This window comes from Canis lupus, chromosome 17 (genome assembly GCF_048164855.1).
Source record: "Canis lupus baileyi chromosome 17, mCanLup2.hap1, whole genome shotgun sequence".
In the NCBI taxonomy this organism is placed as follows: Eukaryota; Metazoa; Chordata; class Mammalia; order Carnivora; family Canidae; genus Canis; species Canis lupus.
Genome location: NC_132854.1, coordinates 32144093 through 32162941, shown reverse-complemented (window position 1 = coordinate 32162941; position 18849 = coordinate 32144093). Strand labels below are relative to the sequence as shown.

Below are 18849 nucleotides of genomic sequence, written 5' to 3'. Positions count from 1 at the left end.
TTATTGTTCCATATTTTCCTTCAGCCAAGTGGCTGACATATAATTGATTCTTAATAAATGTTGAAGGAGGGACTCACGGGTGGCTCAGCAGTTGAGTGGGTGCCTTCGGCTCAGGGGCATGATCCCAGGTATGGGATTGAATCCCGCATCCGGCTCTCTGGGAGGAGCCTGCTTCTCCCTCTGTGTATGTCTTTGCCTCTCTCTGCGTGTCTCATGAATAAATAAATAAAATCTTTAAAAATAAATAAATAAAATTTAAAAATAAATGAATGAATGAAAGAATTAAATAAATAGCAAATTAGAATTGAAGAAACCAAAGACTTAAAAAAGAGAGTTTTTTTTAATTTGTTTTTTTTAATTTATTTTTTATTGGTGTTCAATTTACCAACATACAGAATAACCCCCAGTGCCCGTCACCCAATCACTCCCACCCCCGCCCTCCTCCCCTTCTACCAACCCTACTTCGTTTCCCAGAGTTAGCAGTCTTTACGTTCTGTCCACCTTTCTGATATTTCCCACACATTTCTTCTCCCTTCCCTTATATTCCCTTCCACTATTATTTATATTCCCCAAATGAATGAGAACATATAATGTTTGTCCTTCTCCGACTGACTTACTTCACTCAGCAAAAAGAGTTTTAATACGTAGAGCTGATACACCAAATGATTTAATTAGCTATTTCATAAATATACTAAATATATCTACCAGCTAACTATACAGTACTGGAAAATTATAGGATGCCTCCCAACAATGGTAGTGGAGATCTGAGTAGAGTTGACAAAGACAGCACGAGCATTTATGACTGAATAAAATTTTGAGATGATAATAGGGTTTTTCCTCTATTGTTCCTTTGTTCCCTCTGACCTTCCCTCAGCCAGGACAGCCAAGGCACTGCATCTTCTCTGCTCCAGGGGAAGGATGACACAGCAAAATACAGATAACAAAAGAGTCCATTCTTAGCCTTGAAGTCTCAGAAGCTAAGGACCTGGCAAAGGCAAAAAAGATTTAGAGTATGTGCTTGGAGTCAGTTTGTCCTGCTCTAGATACTTAAAAAAAAAAGTTTTCCCCAACTTGGGAGATGAAGAAAGAATAAATAAGAGGTAACTACTAGAGAACCAAAATATAATGTTATGACTTTCAAACCAGTAGAATATTTGTCCAACCAAATATTGTCAGCAAAGGAAAGGGAACAAGAAGAAAAATAAAAGGAAACCAAATTAAAGTATGATAAATAGAAAATTTAAAATAGTATAACTGAAGCAACTTCAAAATAGTAACTATAATGAATGCAAATTAGTCTAACCCACCAAAAGATAACTAAGTATAATCAATCTATAAATTTGATGAATAGAAAACCCAAAATTTTTTCACAGAGTACCTGTGAAAGAAACAAAAATTGAAAATGCACTGTGTCACACAAGAAGCCCATAAATTCCAAAGAATTGCTAATCATATAGATCATGTCTTCTGATTATTATTCATGGTAAATTTTTTTAAAATACAGATTTAAAAATCATATCTGAAGAGTAAAAACATAATATTTAATAATCTTGATTTTAAAAAATTATAAAAGAAAATGTTAATACAGGGAATTCTTTTTTTTAAGATTTTATTTCTTTATTTGAGAGAGAGAGAGAGCAAGAGCGAGAGAGGGAGCATGGGTAAGGGGAGAGGCAAAGGGAGAAGGAGAAGCAGACTCCCCCTGAGCAAGGAGTCCAACATGGGGCTCAGTCCCAGGACCCTGTGATCATGACATGAGTGGAAGACAGATTCTTAACTGATTAAGCCGGCCAGGTACCTCTTAATACATGGAATTAAATGATAAAAGTAATTTATGTCAAAACTTGTCAAATACAAGTAAATGTATTGATTAAAATAAATAATAATGTCAAAATTTTTAAAAAATGAATGAAAGTAAATGACTAAAAATTCAACTTAAAAAAATAGAGAAAATGGGATCCCTGGATGGCTCAGCAGTTTAGCACCTGCCTTTGGCCCAGGGCGCGATCCTGGAGTCCCGGGATCAAGTCCCACATCAGGCTCCCAGCATGGAGCCTGCTTCTCCCTCATCCTGTGTCTCTGCCTGCCTCTCTCTCTCTCTCTCTCCCTCTCTCTCTAGGTCTATCATAAATAAATAAATATTTTTAAAAATTTTTAAAAATAGAGAAAATGTCATAGAGAATCCCAAAGAAATAATGAGATAAAATAATTGAGATAAGTTTAGAAATTAGGAAAATAAAAAATGGAAAAACAATGGAAAGGAATAGCAAACAATAGTCTTTTCATGTCTTTGATCATTTTTGTCTTCCTGAAAGATTTGATTCTCTTATCTGTTGCCTTTTTTTTTTTTTTTTTAACCAGGGTCAAATTATATTTAAGATGTCTTGACAAAAATTTAGGTAGTTATTCATTTACATCAGCCCACATCCCAAATACAGGCCTTATTTATTAATCCTCTTGATAAATATATGGATGGCAGGAATTATAAAAGTGCCATTTTTAAAAAATTAGGAAAATGAAGCACAAAATAAGTAGGTGATGAGAGTAATGTTATAGAAAATGAATGGATTGAATAGCAACTGATTGCTAATCCAATGCAGAGCTTTGCAAACAGAAGGTGATTAACAAGTGTCTGGTGATCAAATGGATTTACAGCTTTTTCAAATGCCAGAGAACAGAATCAGTTAGTTTCAGAAGTTAAAAATTTCTACAGAGGAAACAGATTTTTCTTCTAACATAAGGCTGAGATAATTTTACAATACCTATTTTTGTCTGACTGTATAATTCAGAAGTGCCTCAAGTGGTCTAAAACGCTCTGTTGTCATAAAATCTAGTTGAAGGGTGAAAGGAAACAGGATTAAAATGAACATTTATTTCACGCATGCTCTCAAGTCAAACAACTCCACCTCAACAAAGCATATAAAATCAGCACAAGTTGTGAAATATATATCTGAGTGACGACATTAGTATAGTGAGATGAGATATTTTCCCTACTAAACACTCTTTTATCGTTGAATGAAATTTCACATTTATACTCTTCAAAATTATGTAGATTTACATAGGTATTATTGACTATTTTCTCTGAAATTTTTCACCGCTGAAAACATATTGACACCACAATAAAACTGTCCCCCTATAAGAAGACTTCTTATTTATTTACCATCTCTAATGGGCCCTGAGAAGCTTTAAAAGGAATCTGTTTTAAGCCTGTCATAGATAAACTAGTTCATATTTTCCTTGCTGATTTTATTTATTTTTTTAAAGATTTTATTTATTTATTCATAGAGAGAGAGAGAGGCAGAGACACAGGCAGAGGGAGAAGCAGGCTCCATGCAGGGAGCCCGATGTGGGACTTGATCCCGGGTCCCCAGGATCACACCCCAGGCTGCAGGTGGCGCCAAACCGCCGCGCCACCAGGGCTGCCCCCTTGCTGATTTTAAAATGAAACATTTCAAGTTTCTAATATAATAGAGATTAAAATGAACAAATATACAAGTAGTATTTTTTAAGGTTTCATTCATGAGAGACAGAGAGAGAGAGAGGCAGAGACATAGGCAGAGGGAGAAGCAGGCTTCTCAAGGGGAGCCTGATGTGGGGACTCTAGGTCCACGCCCTGAGCTGAAGGCAGAGGCTCAGTCGCTGAGCCACCGAGGCATCCCTACAAGTAGTATTTTTAAAACCCATAATTGTTTGGAATAAATAGCATATGTAGATGGTAGAAAATTCAAAAAGTTACAAAAAATAGGGACACCTAGGTGGCTCAGTCAGTTAAACGTCCAACTCTTGATTTTGGCTCAGGTAATGATCTCAGGGTCCTGAGATCAAGCCCCAATGGGCCTCTGCGCGCAACAGGGAGTCTAGTTGAAGATTCTCTCTCCCTCGGCCTCTCCCCTTGCACTCTCTCTCTCTTAAAAAAAAAATAAAGTTACAAAAAATATAAATACAACAAAATACAAGCCTTCCACTCCTTTCCCCAGAAACCCATTTTCTTTCTGGAAGGAAACATTTTTATAAGTTTCTTAAGTATGGATTTAAAATAAGATAATAAAACCACCATTTGTTGAGTACTTATTCTGCGCAAAGGGTCCTCACAACAATTGTGGGATAAGTAGTACTTTTTTTTTTTCTTTTTAAAAGGAGATATATGCTATTTTTGATGTGGCCTCTTCTCTAGGATTAGCTATGGAGAATCTATTCTGCCAGTCTTGGGCTGTTCTCTGGGTTATTTACACTGTGCAAGTGTTATCTAGGTTTATCTGTGGAACAAGGAAAGTCTGGAAATATTTGGGTTGGTTCTACCAAGTTTGCCAACTTGGGAGCTAGGATTGAATTTGGAGCCCCAGCAGGCCATTTCCTACTGGTTAAAAAAAAAAGTGAAGGAATAAACTTTCACTCATTGATTTAAAAAAAAAAAAAAAAAAAACAGAAGAATTGTCTTTTCTCACATAACATCCTAACTATGATTGCCTCTTGCTCTAAGAACCTTTAGCCTTTTCTTTATAACTTTTTTGTGATGTTTATCTTACTATGCATTGAGGATTATTACTGTTTACCAGTATCTGACCCTCTCTGCATCCTGACACGTGGGAAGATAGCTCTTCTCTGCCCCCTTAAATTAAGCATGCTCATAAGACTACTTTTGGCACTGAAGTGACTTGGGTAGATGTTACTGAGATGTTAGAGCCTGCCAATCTGGAATATAAACAATCTCTTATTTATAGTTTCTTTTTTAAAAGATTTTATTTATTTATTCATGGCAGACACACAGAGAAAGGGACAGAGAGAGAGAGAAAGAGAGAGAGGCAGAGACACAGGCAGAGGGAGAAGCAGGCTCCACACAGGGAGCCTGACGTGGGACTGGATCCTGGGTCTCCAGGATCACGCCCTAGACAGAAGGTGGCACTCAACAACTGAACCACTTGGGCTGCCCTTATTTCAGTTTCTTAGGCAAATAAGGTTCTCAAATTAAGATATGGCCTAAGGATAAAGGTCAAATCAAAGGTATGGCTGTAAGACACTTTTTTAAAGCTTCTAAGGAATTTAAATTGGTGCTTTCTCAGCTAAACAAAATGGTATCTTGAAAGCACGAAAATGTCATCCCACAGAAGCCTGATACCAAAGTAGCAGTAAGCCAGTCTAAAAGGACAAAACTGTTTTGAAAATAGTTGTGACTTTGGCTTCTAGAGCATGGATTGGGCTTTGATCTGAAATATAGAAAGCCACCAGAGTTCTTAAGGGAATTGTATTAGCAAAAGTATTGCCAGGCTCCATAAGGCACCATGACTTTTCAGATTGTAAAGAAGTTTCTGGACTCCTAAATTTACACAGACAGGAACAGTCTGAGAAGTTTAAAGGGCATGTGGGGAGATGCAATGGAATTGGACTTTTGGAATTTTATGTAACTGTGGGATTCAGAGCAGAGAAATCAGAGGAGTTGAACATAACAGTTCTGAATCTTAGGAGAGAGTTATGAGCTATATATATGTAAGTCTGAGAGTTGTTAGCACATAGTAAAAATACAAAAGTATAAATGTCAGCTTTCAGCCTTGGTTAATATATAGGTGAAATCTTATGGGTGGCTCAGGGGTTTAGCGCTGCATTCAGCCCAGGGTGTGATCCTGGAGACCCGGGATCAAGTCCCGCGTGGGGCTCCCTGCATAGAGCCTGCTTTTTCCTCTGCCTGTGTCTCTGCCTCTCTCTCTCTCTGTCTCCCACAAATAAATAAATAAAATATTTTTAAAAATCTGAGGACCCCATGTCACATTATTCAATTAGAGACCTTAATAAAGACAAAATTGTTGACACAAGTGCTTTTGAAAATGCAAGGCATTGGGCTAGTTTTACAACATTGTCATATCAGTCAGCTCCCTGGAAAGAAAAAAAACAAATCACCCTAAATGACTTCAAACTGAGATTTGAATGAAAGGGGTAACAAAGGTATGGAAAAATATGATGAGGATCATATGAGAATATCAAGTCTTGAGAGTCTTGTAATAATGGGAAACCATTATTACACCTAGGACCAAAAAGTCAAGAGTAAAAAACTGTTAACAGAACCTCCTGGGAGGCAAAATCCAGCAGAATCTTTAGTTCGGGAGGGACACAGCTACTGCCAGAGATATGGCACTGAGCAGGAAAGAGGCAGAGAAGAGACCTTGCTATCCTCCTGTGTTACATCTCCTGCTGGTGTATCTCCCATTGGACAAGCCAAACGAGCACAGGTGATATAGTTCTCAAAAGACAATATTCCAGGGCATAAGGCAAAGGAGAGAAGGGCAGACAATGCACCTAGATAAGTAAATGGAGAATAACAAGCACAAATGTTAAGGTGAAGGAGAAGATTTAATAATACTTATGCATCACATATCATAAACCCACAAAGAATATGTAGCACTAGTCAGGTGGGAAGAAGGCCATGTTCAATTTATATATACAGGTTCTGTCCCCTATAAATATGAATCACTGGACAGTTTGCTGAAAAGGACAAAAGGAACCCTTTTTGTGGTAGTCTACTTCTTAATTATAAAAGGATTACCATAGTCATCTTCTTTGGAATGTGACATTAACTCAAGGCAATAGATACATAGATAAATAGATAAAGTTTGTTTTCACTGTTATGATAATGTATCTTTGCACTATATCAATATTGAGTGAAACTTCATTGTTGCAACAATTGACTGTTCGGATTTACATTGTAAAATATACCCAGCATTGTGATGACTAAGATGCTACTATACACCTAATAACTTTATTTTCTCACTCCACTGGTATTTAATTGACATGAAATAGATTGTTAATCAAGATTCATTAACAGATTTATTTTGGCCTTCTCCTTATAGATTTGTTTAAGCAAAACAGTTTTTGAGATTCCAGCAGCTTCGTGTCAACACAATGTCAGGTATCCTTACATGATGTGGATAATAATTTACAGTCTTAGAGCCTGATGATATCAACCATAATGTGCTGACAAAAGAAGGAAAGATTTCCCAGGAAACCCTGAGGAATAGCAACACTTAAGGGAAATATAGACCAAAATGTAGCCTGCAAAAAGACTGAGAAGGATGAACCAGACATATAGGGAGAATGTGGTATCATAGAAGCCCTGTGAAAGAAGTGGTTCGCATTTTTAAAAACTGCACACAGATAAAACAAAATTAAGTGAGAAATTAAGTGCTTCCATACAGTTTAGCCAAGAGCTGGTTATTGACGAGCACAGTGAAAGCACTTCTGCTAAGAGCCATAAGACCAGAAACTAGAAATCTGTGGGTTGCAGAGTGAATGAGATAGGCAGACATGAAAACAATACAGACAATGTTTTAGAGATGTTTGGCTTTGAAGAGAAGAAAGACAGGCTAGTATCTGAAGAAGGAGGTGTGGTGAAAGGTTTTCTTTTGGTTTGGGTTTTGTTTTTTTTTTTTTTTCCAGTTGTTTTTGGCTTAGTTGGTTTTTCACTGGGAGAGAACATTGAGCATTAGTTAAATGCTATTGGGAAGGAGACAATGGAGTGAGAACAGTTGAATCTACAAAAGAGAAAATGGATGGAGCATTGTGTCTGTTACAAAGTAGGTGCTCAGTAAGTGTTTATTAAATAAATCAATAAATAAATTCCTTGACATGACAGGAAGGTGTTTAATCCAGAAAACAGGTGAAGGAATTATCTATAGACAAGAGGTAGGATATCTCTTCCATCAAAAAAGTAAGGAAGAGGAAATAGATGTGGATATAGGTCTTTTGGTAGATGTCGTATGAAGAGTTAGAGAAATTGCCATCAGATGACTTCTGTTTTCTCAGTGAAGTGAAAGATGGGATCATCCGAGGGAAATAAAAGTATATTGGAATCATTGAGAAGAATGAAAAAAAGTTGATGAAATAGTTTCGCGTTCTGAAAAGAAGCTTCAAAGGAAAGCCAGTTGAAGCACCTGCCAGCATCTGCAATATGTGTTGTGGCTCGTGAAAGGGATTGCCCCACATATATTCCCCATGCTGGGCCTCAGTATTGAATCAGATCATCTGGCACCTTTACCTATTCCTCCCTCACTGTAAACTCTAGACCATGACCTTCAGTATTTGTTCTCTCCTTTATTTTCCTGGCTGTGCTCCACCAGATTTGAAACACGATGGCTCCTGGGAGTGCACAGCCTTTGATGGTTCTGCCTCCCTACCTGGACAATGTTTCATCATTCTACTTTGAGGACATTTCTTATAGCTCATTACATTTCTGACACCTGCCTCCCCAGATACCCAACCATCAAGGCATCCCCTTTTCTTCAAAGGAGCACACTGAGCATCAGATATAAAAAGTGGGGTACCTACTTCCTTGTCTTCATAGTCCCTTCCCACAGAACTTGAGCCATCACTGGGCAGAGAACCAAAGGCCACAGAAGCCCGCCCTTGGGCACCTGGGTGGCTCAGTGGTTGAGCATCTGACTATGGCTCAGGTCATGATCTCAGGGTCCTGGGATCGAGTACCACATCAGGCTCCCTTCAGGGAACCTACTTCTCCCTCTGCCTATGTCTAACCCCTGCTAGAGACTCTCAAGGGCTTAAACCCTCCTGTCTTCCATGTGGCTGACAATGGAAAAGACTTACCCCTCTGACAGGAGATCCTGCTTCAAAATCTACAGCACCATGGCCTTGCCTGTGGCATCAACAAGGAAACCCTATCAGGATGTAACATAGAAAACCTAGTACTCTTCTGAAAAAGAAAATAGTCATAAGATGAGTGGTTATGTTACACAATCAGAGGAACTGCCAAATCTGTATAAAGATAAATATGACAACCCAACATGAAAATTAAACAGAAGATTTAATAAACTATATGTTGATTTGTTATTACCTAACCAATAAAATAATGTATATAATGCATTTTTTTTACAAACTCTAGGAAATTTTAAATCAGTTCTCAAAATTTAGCTTCAGAGAACTTGACCAAATAGCAGATTATCTAGCAGTGAGAATACTTAAGAGAAAACACTGAAAAGGTGGACTAGTAAATTTATTTTTAAGTAAATGGGTCGAGGGAGGGGATGAAAGAAACAAAAAAAAATGATGGCTGAGGGGTTAAAAACACTGAAAACTGGTGGGACTGCTTTTGGATTAGTTACTAAATTTTTTCATTGGTTTGCTCAAATGTGTGTGCAATTAAGTCTTAGACGAGATAGTATTTTTTTATGGTTATGGCTACAACTCTAGAGAAGAATTATTAATTTCTGCTTTAGATTACTAAACTCTGTACATACCTTTTATTAAAATTCCACTGTTTCTCAGCTACCCATTATGATAATCTCTGTTTTAAAGTAATTCTCCTTTGTTAAGTGATTCATTGCTTTCCTTAAAATAAAAAAAAAAAAAAAAGAGGCAGATCTCTGAAAGAGATCTATTTCTTCTTCTTTTTTTCTTCTTGTTACTTTGCAAAAACAACAGAAGTATTCCTGGAATGAAGGAAAATCTATCTTCTTGGACCTCCCTCATTATAAAAGTGTGGGAAAACTTATTTCATTTTCAAAACAAGCAATAAAAAAGGATTGTGGCCAAATTTCCTGCAAAATTATTGTAAGAAGAAAAGGAATAAGAGGCAGAATAAAATACCCACACACTATGATGAAAACACTTCAGAAAGACACGCCAACAAATTGGGAAACTGTAAAATCTAATATTTCAAAATAAGCTAAACAATTTTTTTTAAAGTGTAGAAGCCATTAAAAAACCCACACAAATTAGGTTTAGAAAAAATCAAAAGCTGCAAAACAAGAATCTGGAGGTTTATTTTATTTATTTTTAAGATTTATCTCTATTTTTAGAGAAAGAGTGGGGGTGCAGCCGAGGGAGAGGGAGAGAATGAATCCTTAGGCAGACACCCCACTAAGCGCGGAGGTGGTTGCTGGGCTCAGTCCCATGACCCTGACATCATGACCCCAGGATGAAGTTAGGAGTCAGATGCTTAACTGACTGAGCTACCCAGGCACCCCAGAATCTAGGGTTTTAAAACAAGGATGCCAAGAGCTTTTCTAAGTTTCTTTCATCTGGCCCTCCAAAGATCTACTTGAGCCCACTCTTAGGCTAGCTTCTCCTTTGTCATGGCCCTCAGGAATGTGGACATACAATAGCGAATTAAGCACATGATGGCTTTCGTTGAACAAGAAGACAATGAGAAAGCAGACGGAAAAGAGGCAAAGGCAAAGGAAATACAAAACATGAGGAAGGTTATCTTGTGCAAACAAAAAGATGGACTGTGACAGAATATGAAAGGAAAAAAATGCAGATTGTGTAGTAGAAGGAAATCGAAATTTTCAACTTGAATCGAGTAAATTTAAAAGTCTTCTGAGGGACACCTGGGTGGCTCAGCAGTTTGGCGCCTGCCTTCAGCCCAGGGCCTGATCCTGGAGACCCAGGATGGAGTCCCATGTCAGGCTCCTTGCATGGAGCCTGCTTCTCCCTCTGCTCATGTCTCTGTCCCTCTCTCTCTCTCTCTCTCTCTCTCTCTCTCTCTGTGTGTGTGTGTGTGTGTCTCATGAATAAGTAAATAAGCTCTTTAAAAAAATAAAAATAAAAAAATAAGTCTTCTGAGCCAGAAATGACCTTATTACAGACCTAACAGAAGGAAAACAAATGCTCAACAAGGTGGTAAAGGTACAACCAGGCACTGAAAGCTGGAGACACTGATCCTCAACTGGCTTTATACCAGTTGCAATAGCTCCTAATGGCTTCATTGCAGGAGTCAGGACTTCCTTCTAGTAAAGGTTGAAAGGCAAAAAATGATCCCTATCAACAGAATGGCCACCGTAAAGATAGTGAGATCTCAACCGATCAAGAGGCCTAGCTGTCTGAGTAAATAGCTGGCAGTGTTGAAATCCATTATGGAGGTCACAGAATAAAGGTTTCCAATACCCTGAAAAGCCAGCTGGATCTCATATTTAGGAATGACGCCAGAAGTATGGTGAGGCTTCCTTGATATGAATAGCAATGAAGTTTTTGGATTAAGCCTGTGGGAGGTGGAGCTTTTTCCACTGCATATGACTACATTATGAAAGCATCTGATAGTTGAAAAAACAAGATTTTCTATGTCACCCCCTCTTTGTTCTGGTATAGTTCTGTATTTATCAGTGGAATACCTCCCCCATAGAGATTGCCTTTGTTCTAATCATTAACACAGGGAGAAATATGCACTTAAACAAACAGGACCATGCCTCCAATTCAACTTTCAGTGGTTTTGAGCATGAAGTAGAGGGGATCACATAATGGTTGTACAACTCACCCAGTCATCTGCCCTTTTCTCTAGCTGCAGAGATCTAATTTACAGAGTTTTTATTTATTTTATTTTATTTATTTATTCATGAGAGACACAGAAAGAGAGAGGCAGAGACACAGGCAGAGAGAGAAGCAGGCTCCATGCAGGGAGCCCAATGTGGGACTCAATCCCGGGACTCCAGGATCACACCCTGGGCTGAAGGCAGGCACTTAACCGCTGAGCCACCTGGGCGTCCCTAATTTAGAGAGTTTTAAGTGAGACAGGGCAGTGACTGGACTCGAGTCCTCTTCATCCTGACCACAAAATGCAGCGTTCCTTGATAGGTGAAACCTTATGCCTCTTGGGTGGCATGTCCTGCAGGAGTGCAGAAGCAGGATGCTTACCAAAGAAGGGACTCCACTTCTAAGACTGGCAAAGACCCAAACAAGCCAGTCTGCACCAAGGTGGAGTCCAGCACTGACCTTTCACTGACTTGTTCCCTCATTATGATACTAAAAATCACACCCAGGGATAGGTATTTCACATGCTAATGAAACAGGACGATCCATGATGAAACATGTTCTGTCCACTGAAATTGTGTGCCCAACTTCCTGTATCTCGCTCTCCCTATAGGCTTAGAGATCACTCCTTTCCCACCTCAGTCTCTTAAAATTTTTCCCCAGCCTTTGTTCTGGAGAGCCAGCATAAAGAACCCTTTCCTTTGTTCTGTCTTCCTTGTGCTGAAGCATAAGCGCTAATAAAAGCCTTGCCTGGAACTTCCAGCTTAGCCACTAGTAAATTTCTATTGTTTGGAGAGCCCAAGGACCCGAGTGTGTAACATAAGCACCTGTAAGTCTCTGCTCTTTTGATTTAATATACGTGTGGCAAGCAGTCCTTATAGCAGTACTAGCTTGTTATTTGGGCCTAGTGGTTGTTCTCATATGTAAATGTGCTCTACTTAGTAAAACAAAAGGTTTATGGAGGGAAAAAATGAGAGAACTCAGGACATAACTTAAAAATTTTAAGGAATTCTAAGCAAGAAGAACAACAAAAGCATAGAAAAGCAAGAAATAATGTCTTAGCAGAAATAGAATTTTAAGAGGAGGAAAATGTTAAAAATCAAATGAAAAAGGAGGTAAAAAGGATTTGAGAGAAAGTAACAGGTAAAAAAGACAAGTTCCCATATATGTATGCCAGAAGTACCCAAGGGAGAGAACCAGAGCAATAGAACAAAACAGAATAATCCAAGAAAATTTTCCTGAAGGGAAAAAAACAAAACAAAACAAAACACCTTGAAAATATACTGAAAAGCATACCTGAAAAGACTGACACCAAAATGGCCAACATCGAGAATTATTTTAGTAAAACTAATGAATTTTAAAGAAAAACTGTAAACATTCCATTTGTATCAAGGCAATCAACAACAACACCCAATCACTTATAAAAGAAAGGATGTCAATTGCCAGATCTTTCTACCTCAAAGCTTTATGGGTTGAAGATAATAGAGTGACATATTTAACACATTTAAGGCAAGCAAATGTGACCTAAGGGTTTTATACCATATAAACTTATGTTCGAGAATGAAGATCATAGGCCACCTGGGTGGCTCAGTGTTTTAAGGGTTTGCCTTCAGCTGAGGTCATAATCCCAAGGTCCTGGATTGAGTCTTGCATCAGTCTTCCTCCTTGGCAAGGAGTCAGGCTTCTCTCTACTCCTCTCCTCTGCTTGTGCTCTCTCTCTTTCATGCTCTCTCTTTCTCAAATAAGTAAAATCTTAAAAAAAAAAAAAGAATAAAGACCATAGGCAAGCAGTTATAAACATTCATGAACAAAAGAAATATTGTTTCCATGCCCCCTTCTAAGATATCTACTAGAAAATGAGCTTCCAAAACCAAAATGACTGGATAGACTTCAACATCAACATCAGGACTGGTGATAATCATTGCATATATCCTAACCTAGGGAACTAAGACTAAATAATGGATATAAAGGAGAGAGTATATGTTATTGGTCACATTCTCTAATAAGGTAGAGAATACAATTATCAAGCATTGGAGGAGTAGATGTGAAATGGGGAGAACATATGAAAAATAGAACAAACTAGCTGATTACCTTATAGTTATTACCTGGAATTAAGAGGCTATTACTTCACATCAGATGCTGGGAGAGAGAAAAAGAGGGAAGAAGAGGTGGTCGGCCATTTTCAATTATTTCTCATAGTACAGAAAAATAGAAAAGTAGTGAGGGTATGGTATAAAGTATACAAGCAGCCATCCGAGCAAAAATGCAAGTTTTACCAGTTAAAGAAATGCTGAGAGAAAGAGAGAAAGAGGGAGTGAGTGGGTGAAGGAGAGAGGAAACAAAGGTTATTTATATAAAACATTTACTGTGTGTCTATTAATATAATATAAAGACAATATTATGGTATGGAAGTACTAGCCAGAGCAGTTACACGAGAAAAAGAAATAAAAGGCATTGGAAAAATAAGTAAATAAAAAAATAAAAGGCATCGTAACTGGAAAGAAAGAAGTAAAACTGTCACTATTTACAGATGACACGATATTATATACAGAAAATCCTAAAGACTCCATCAAAAAACTGTTACAATAAAAAAATTCAGTAAATTTGCAGGATACAAAAGCAATATGCAAAAAATTTGTTGTGTTTTTATGCACTAATAATGAAATATTGGAAACAGAAATTAAGAAAACAATTGCATTTGCAGTTGCATCAAAATGAATCAAATACCTAGAAATAAACGTAACCAAGGAGGTAATAGATTTATATAGTGAAAACGGTAAGACATTAATGAAAAAAGTTGAAGACAACACAGATATATGGGAAGATATTCCATGCTCATGGATTAGAATAATTAATATTATTAAAATGTATATGCTAATCAAAGTAATTTATAGATTCAATGCAATTTTTTTATCAAAATTCCAATGGCATTTTTCACAGAAATAGGACAAAATTAGGTGTGGAACCACAAAAGACCCCGAATAGTCAAAACAATCTCGAGAAAGAACAAAGTTGAAGGCATCATGCTCTCTGATTTCAAACTACACCATAAAGCTATAGTAATCAAAATAGTATGGCATTAGCATAAAAACAGAGACATAGGGATCCCTGGGTGGCGCAGCGGTTTAGCGCCTGCCTTTGGCCCAGGGCGCGATCCTGGAGACCCGGGATCGAATCCCACATCGGGCTTCCGGTGCATGGAGCCTGCTTCTCCCTCTGCCTATGTCTCTGCCTCTCTCTCTTTCTCTCTGTGTGACTATCATAAATAAAAAAAAAAAAAAAAAAAAAAATTTAAAAAAAACAGAGACATAGATCAATGGAACAGAATAGGGAGCCCAGAAATATACTCATGCATATATGTTCAATTAATATACAACACAGGCAAGAATGTACAACGGGGAAAGGAAAGTCTCAGATAAATGGTATTGGGAAAACTGTACAGTCACATTCAAAAGAATAAAACTGAACCAGTATCTTATGCCATACACAAAAATGAACTCATCATGGATTAAAGAATTGAGCATAAGGCCTGAAACCATAAACCTAACACTTCTGGAAGAAAAAATAGATGGTAAGCCTCTGCAGTTACATTCTTGATAATAACAGTTCTTAAATGACACATCTTAAATATTTCTTTGCCCTTTCCCTTGGCACAGAAATGTGAAACACAGTAAGACATGTAAGTGCTTGCCTTTAATCAATGTCCTTCATATGCTGAAATAGTAACTAGCCAAAGATTAATAGCTACTTTCTCCTAAGGCACTTGTAATTCAAAAGAACATAACTCAAAATCAAGTTAATCAAGCTATGCAATCCATTATATTTAGTATTTCTTTGTGCTATGAAATGTCAGTTAAATCCATAGCTAGAATATCCCTCTTATCAAATAAAGGCCCTAGTAAAATCAGCATACATGTTTGGGAATGATACATGATCCCCAAATGATAATCGTACAATTCCATTTAAACAATTTCACATATAAGAAGTTTCTTATTCAAATTTGAAAACATATATTTAAATTCCGAAGCTTCTTGATCAGTGAATTCTTAGTTTCATAGAGTGTATAGGCTAAATTTACACTAGCATCATTCATCACATGAGATTTAATAGAAATTAATACCAATGAACTGGCACTAATACAGGTAGGTTATTTCTTTTTTTTTTTTTTTTTTTTTTTTGGTAGGTTATTTCTTTAAACAATATATAAGAAGCTGTATATTAAGTTATCTCCAGAACTTTTATTATTTATTTTTTTTTTATTTTATTTTATTTAAAGACACATTTATTCAGCATCATGATCAGAGTATTACATTTAGCAATCACAGCATGAGTGCAAAAAAAAAAAATCTACATTAAAACCCTTTGTTGGAATGCCTTACACTTTCCACAGAACAAAACTAAAATAACCTGTTATACAATTAGTTAGAAATATAGTCCTCGAGTTTTTTGCCCATACACATGAGTATTGTCTAAAACATGTCTTCTTTGCAGCAGCTGGGCCCTGCCTAGCCAAGCTGTGCCTGGCTGAGTTCACAAATCTGTTGTAACCTGTAGCTTCTCTGGCTCTCCTCTCCTGCTACGCTTTGTTTCCTGGCAGTAATGAAAACCTTCTGCCACTGCCATAGTTGCTGCTGCTGCTGCTGCCATAGCCACCTTGGTTTTGTGGTTTGGCAAAGTATTGGCCTCCACCACCATAGGGGCCAGAGCTTCTGCCTCCAAAATTTCCTCCTTTTATGGGTCCAAAATTTGAGGATTGATTGTTGTAACTGCCAAAATCGTTATAGCTTCCGCCACCTCTGGAGCTGCTTCCATCATTACCAAATCCGTTACAGCCATCCCCACTGCTACCGTATCCACCAGCACCTCAACTGCCACCGAAGCCACCTCAACCACTGAAGTTCCCTCCAAGACCAAAGTTGTCATTCCCACCAAAACCACCTCCACGACCACCACCAAAGTTTCCAGAACCACTTCGGCCTCTTTGGCTGGACGAAGCACTAACCATCTCTTGCTTCGCTAGGGCTTTCCTTACTTCACAGTTGTGGCCATTCACAGTATGGGATTTTCGAATGACAATCTTGTCTACAGAGTCATGGTCATCAAATGTCACAAAAGCAAAACCTCTCTTTTTGCCACTGCCTCGGTCAGTCATGATCTCAAGCACTTCAATTTTCCCATGCTGTTCAAAATAATCTCTTAGATGATGTTCTTCAGTGTCTTCTTTAATGCCACCAACAAAAATCTTTTTCACAGTTAAGTGGGCACCAGGTCTTTGAGAATCTTCTCGTGAGACAGCCCTCTTTGGTTCCACGACACTTCCATCCACCTTGTGTGGCCTTGCACTCATGGCTGCATCCACCTCCTCCATGGTGGCCCACGTGACAAACCCAGAGCCTTTGGAGCGCTTGGCGTTGGGGTCTCTCATTACCACACACTCTGTAAGCATCCCCCATTGCTCAAAATGGCTCCTCAGACTCTCATCGGTTGTTTCGAAGCTCAAACCTCCAATGAAGAGCTTCTGCAGCTGCTCAGGCTCTTTGGGAGACTCTGACTTAGACCTGACGGTGGTGGGAGAGGAGACTTTAACGATGCCTACTCGGCGGCATCCAGGGGCCTCTCCAGAACTTTTAAATAAGTTTAATTATCTGGGGGCAGAAAAAGTTAACATAGCAGTCCTAACTTAAAAAGTTTAGGTCCTGGGGTGCGGGGGTGTGCCTGGGTGGTTCAGCTAGTTAAGCATCTGCCTTCAGCTCAGGTCATGATCTTGAGGCCTAATTGAGCTCAGTGTCTGGCTCCCTGCCCAGCAAGAACTCTGCTTCTCTCTCTCCCTCTGCTCCTCCTCACCACTTCTGGTGTGTGTGTGTGTGTGTGTGTGTGTGTATGTGTGTGTGTCTCATGAATAAATAAATAAAATCTGTAAAAAAAATTTAAAAATTAAAAAAAAAATTATTTGAGAGAGAGAGAGGCAGAGACACAGGCAGAGGGAGAAGCAGGCTCCATGCAGGAAACCCGAAGCGGGACTTGATCCCAGGTCTCCAGGATCAAGCCCTGGGCCGAAGGCAGGCGCTAAACCACTGAGCCACCCAGGGATCCCCTATTTTTTTTTTTTTAAGTTAAAGTCCACCCTTTGCTGGCATCTGGGAACATGAATTTCAGGAAGGTTCCACTGTTAACTGGTATAAGGGGCTCACAGTATCTGAACTGTACAGACAATATAATTTCTGCAAGCCCCTGTTTTTCTTCTAAAAATCTGAAATTTGGGTATGTGCCTGGCAGAGGGTGCCTATATAATCAGGTCCCAGTGAAAATCTTGGGTGTTTAGTCTCTAATGAGCGTCCCTGGTTGGCAACATTCCCCACAATTTGTCACAATTTGTTTAAGGAATTAAACACATCTTGTGTGACTCCACCAGAAGAGGAATCTTCGAAGTTTACTTACATCTGATTTACCTGGGACTTATCCCCATGTACCTTTTCTCTTTGCTGGTTATGCTCCATACTCTTTCACGATAATAAATCATAACCATGCATATGACTACATGCTGAGTCTTGTGAGTTCTCCTAATGAATTCCCAAAACTCCGAGCAGTCTTGAGGACTCCCAACAGAGTCCCCTGATCTACTTTTACAAGAATTACTTAATTTGAAGATTAGTTATTTGCCCCTTAAGATAGGAAATGACTTCTAAATGCATTAGTAATGAAAATTTAGGGATTCCCTAAGCATTGTCAATCAAATGTACACCAATTGATTTTAACTGTAACCTATGATTTTGGTTACAGTGGTGTGACCAATGTTACAAAGTGTTGGTAGGAAATTCTCTTTTAGCTATTGTCAAAATGTTTTTTTTTTTAAGATTTATTTATTTATTTATTTATTTATTTATTTATTTATTTATTTATGATAGACATAGAGAGAGAGAGAGAGAGAGAGGCAGAGACACAGGAGGAGGGAGAAGCAGACTCCATGCCTGGAGCCCCATGTGGGACTCGATCCCTGGACTCCAGGATTGCGCCCTGGGCCAAAGGCAGGCGCCAAACCACTGAGCCACCCAGGGATCCCCTGTCAGGATGTTATATAAGATAACATCTGACTCCTTGTAGAGTGCCCTCTGTATTAGGTAGGACCCCTGGGCAAAATTCGGATCTCTTTTGACTAAATTAAGCTTATTTTAAACTATATGTTTTGCTTTTATATTACAGTGACTCTAATGACTGGTTGGGGGTTGGATTTTTTTTTTTTAACTTTAAAAAGCTAATAGTCAAATTGCAACCCAAACCAGTGTACAAGATGATATCCTATACAAGTTTCTCTGCACACTAAGCTCATTTTAGTGATGGTTTGTTTTGTTTTGTGTTTTTTAGAGAGAGAGAGAATGTGTGCACAACCGTGGGGGAGGGGCAGAGGAAGGGGAAGCCAGAAAATCTCAAGTAGTCTTCATGCCCAACTTGGAGCCCAACACAGAGCTCAGTTTCATGACCCTGAGATCATGACCTGAGACGAAATCAGGAGTCAGATGTTAACTGACTAAGCCACCCAGGTGACCCTATGGTTATTTTTAATGTGTCCTAACTTCCTCAGTATTTTTCTAACTCTTATTGTTT

The 18849-nt window shown here is 38.4% G+C and overlaps 1 protein-coding gene and 1 long non-coding RNA gene across 2 annotated transcripts; both read right to left on the bottom strand.

Annotated features, from left to right (window-relative positions):
- Positions 1–446: 446 nt before the first annotated feature.
- Positions 447–13715, bottom strand: LOC140608008 (uncharacterized). The gene is made up of 5 exons (XR_012009940.1): positions 13353–13715; positions 12787–12999; positions 8590–8695; positions 2763–2830; positions 447–985 (listed from the first exon to the last, which is right to left on the bottom strand). It is a non-coding gene; the product is annotated as an uncharacterized lncRNA (long non-coding RNA).
- Positions 13716–15552: 1837 nt separating this feature from the next.
- On the bottom strand, positions 15553–17091 carry LOC140608374 (heterogeneous nuclear ribonucleoprotein A1-like). The gene has a single exon (XM_072783262.1). The coding sequence runs from the start codon at positions 16691–16693 to the stop codon at positions 16133–16135; it is 561 nt and encodes a 186-aa protein (XP_072639363.1). The 5' UTR covers positions 16694–17091; the 3' UTR covers positions 15553–16132.
- Between the last annotated feature and the right edge of the window lie 1758 nt (positions 17092–18849).

Coding starts and splice junctions, on each gene's coding strand:
- LOC140608374 (XM_072783262.1), bottom strand. CDS start 16,693: ATGCTTACAGAGTGTGTGGTAATGAGAGACCCCAACGCCAAGCGCTCC.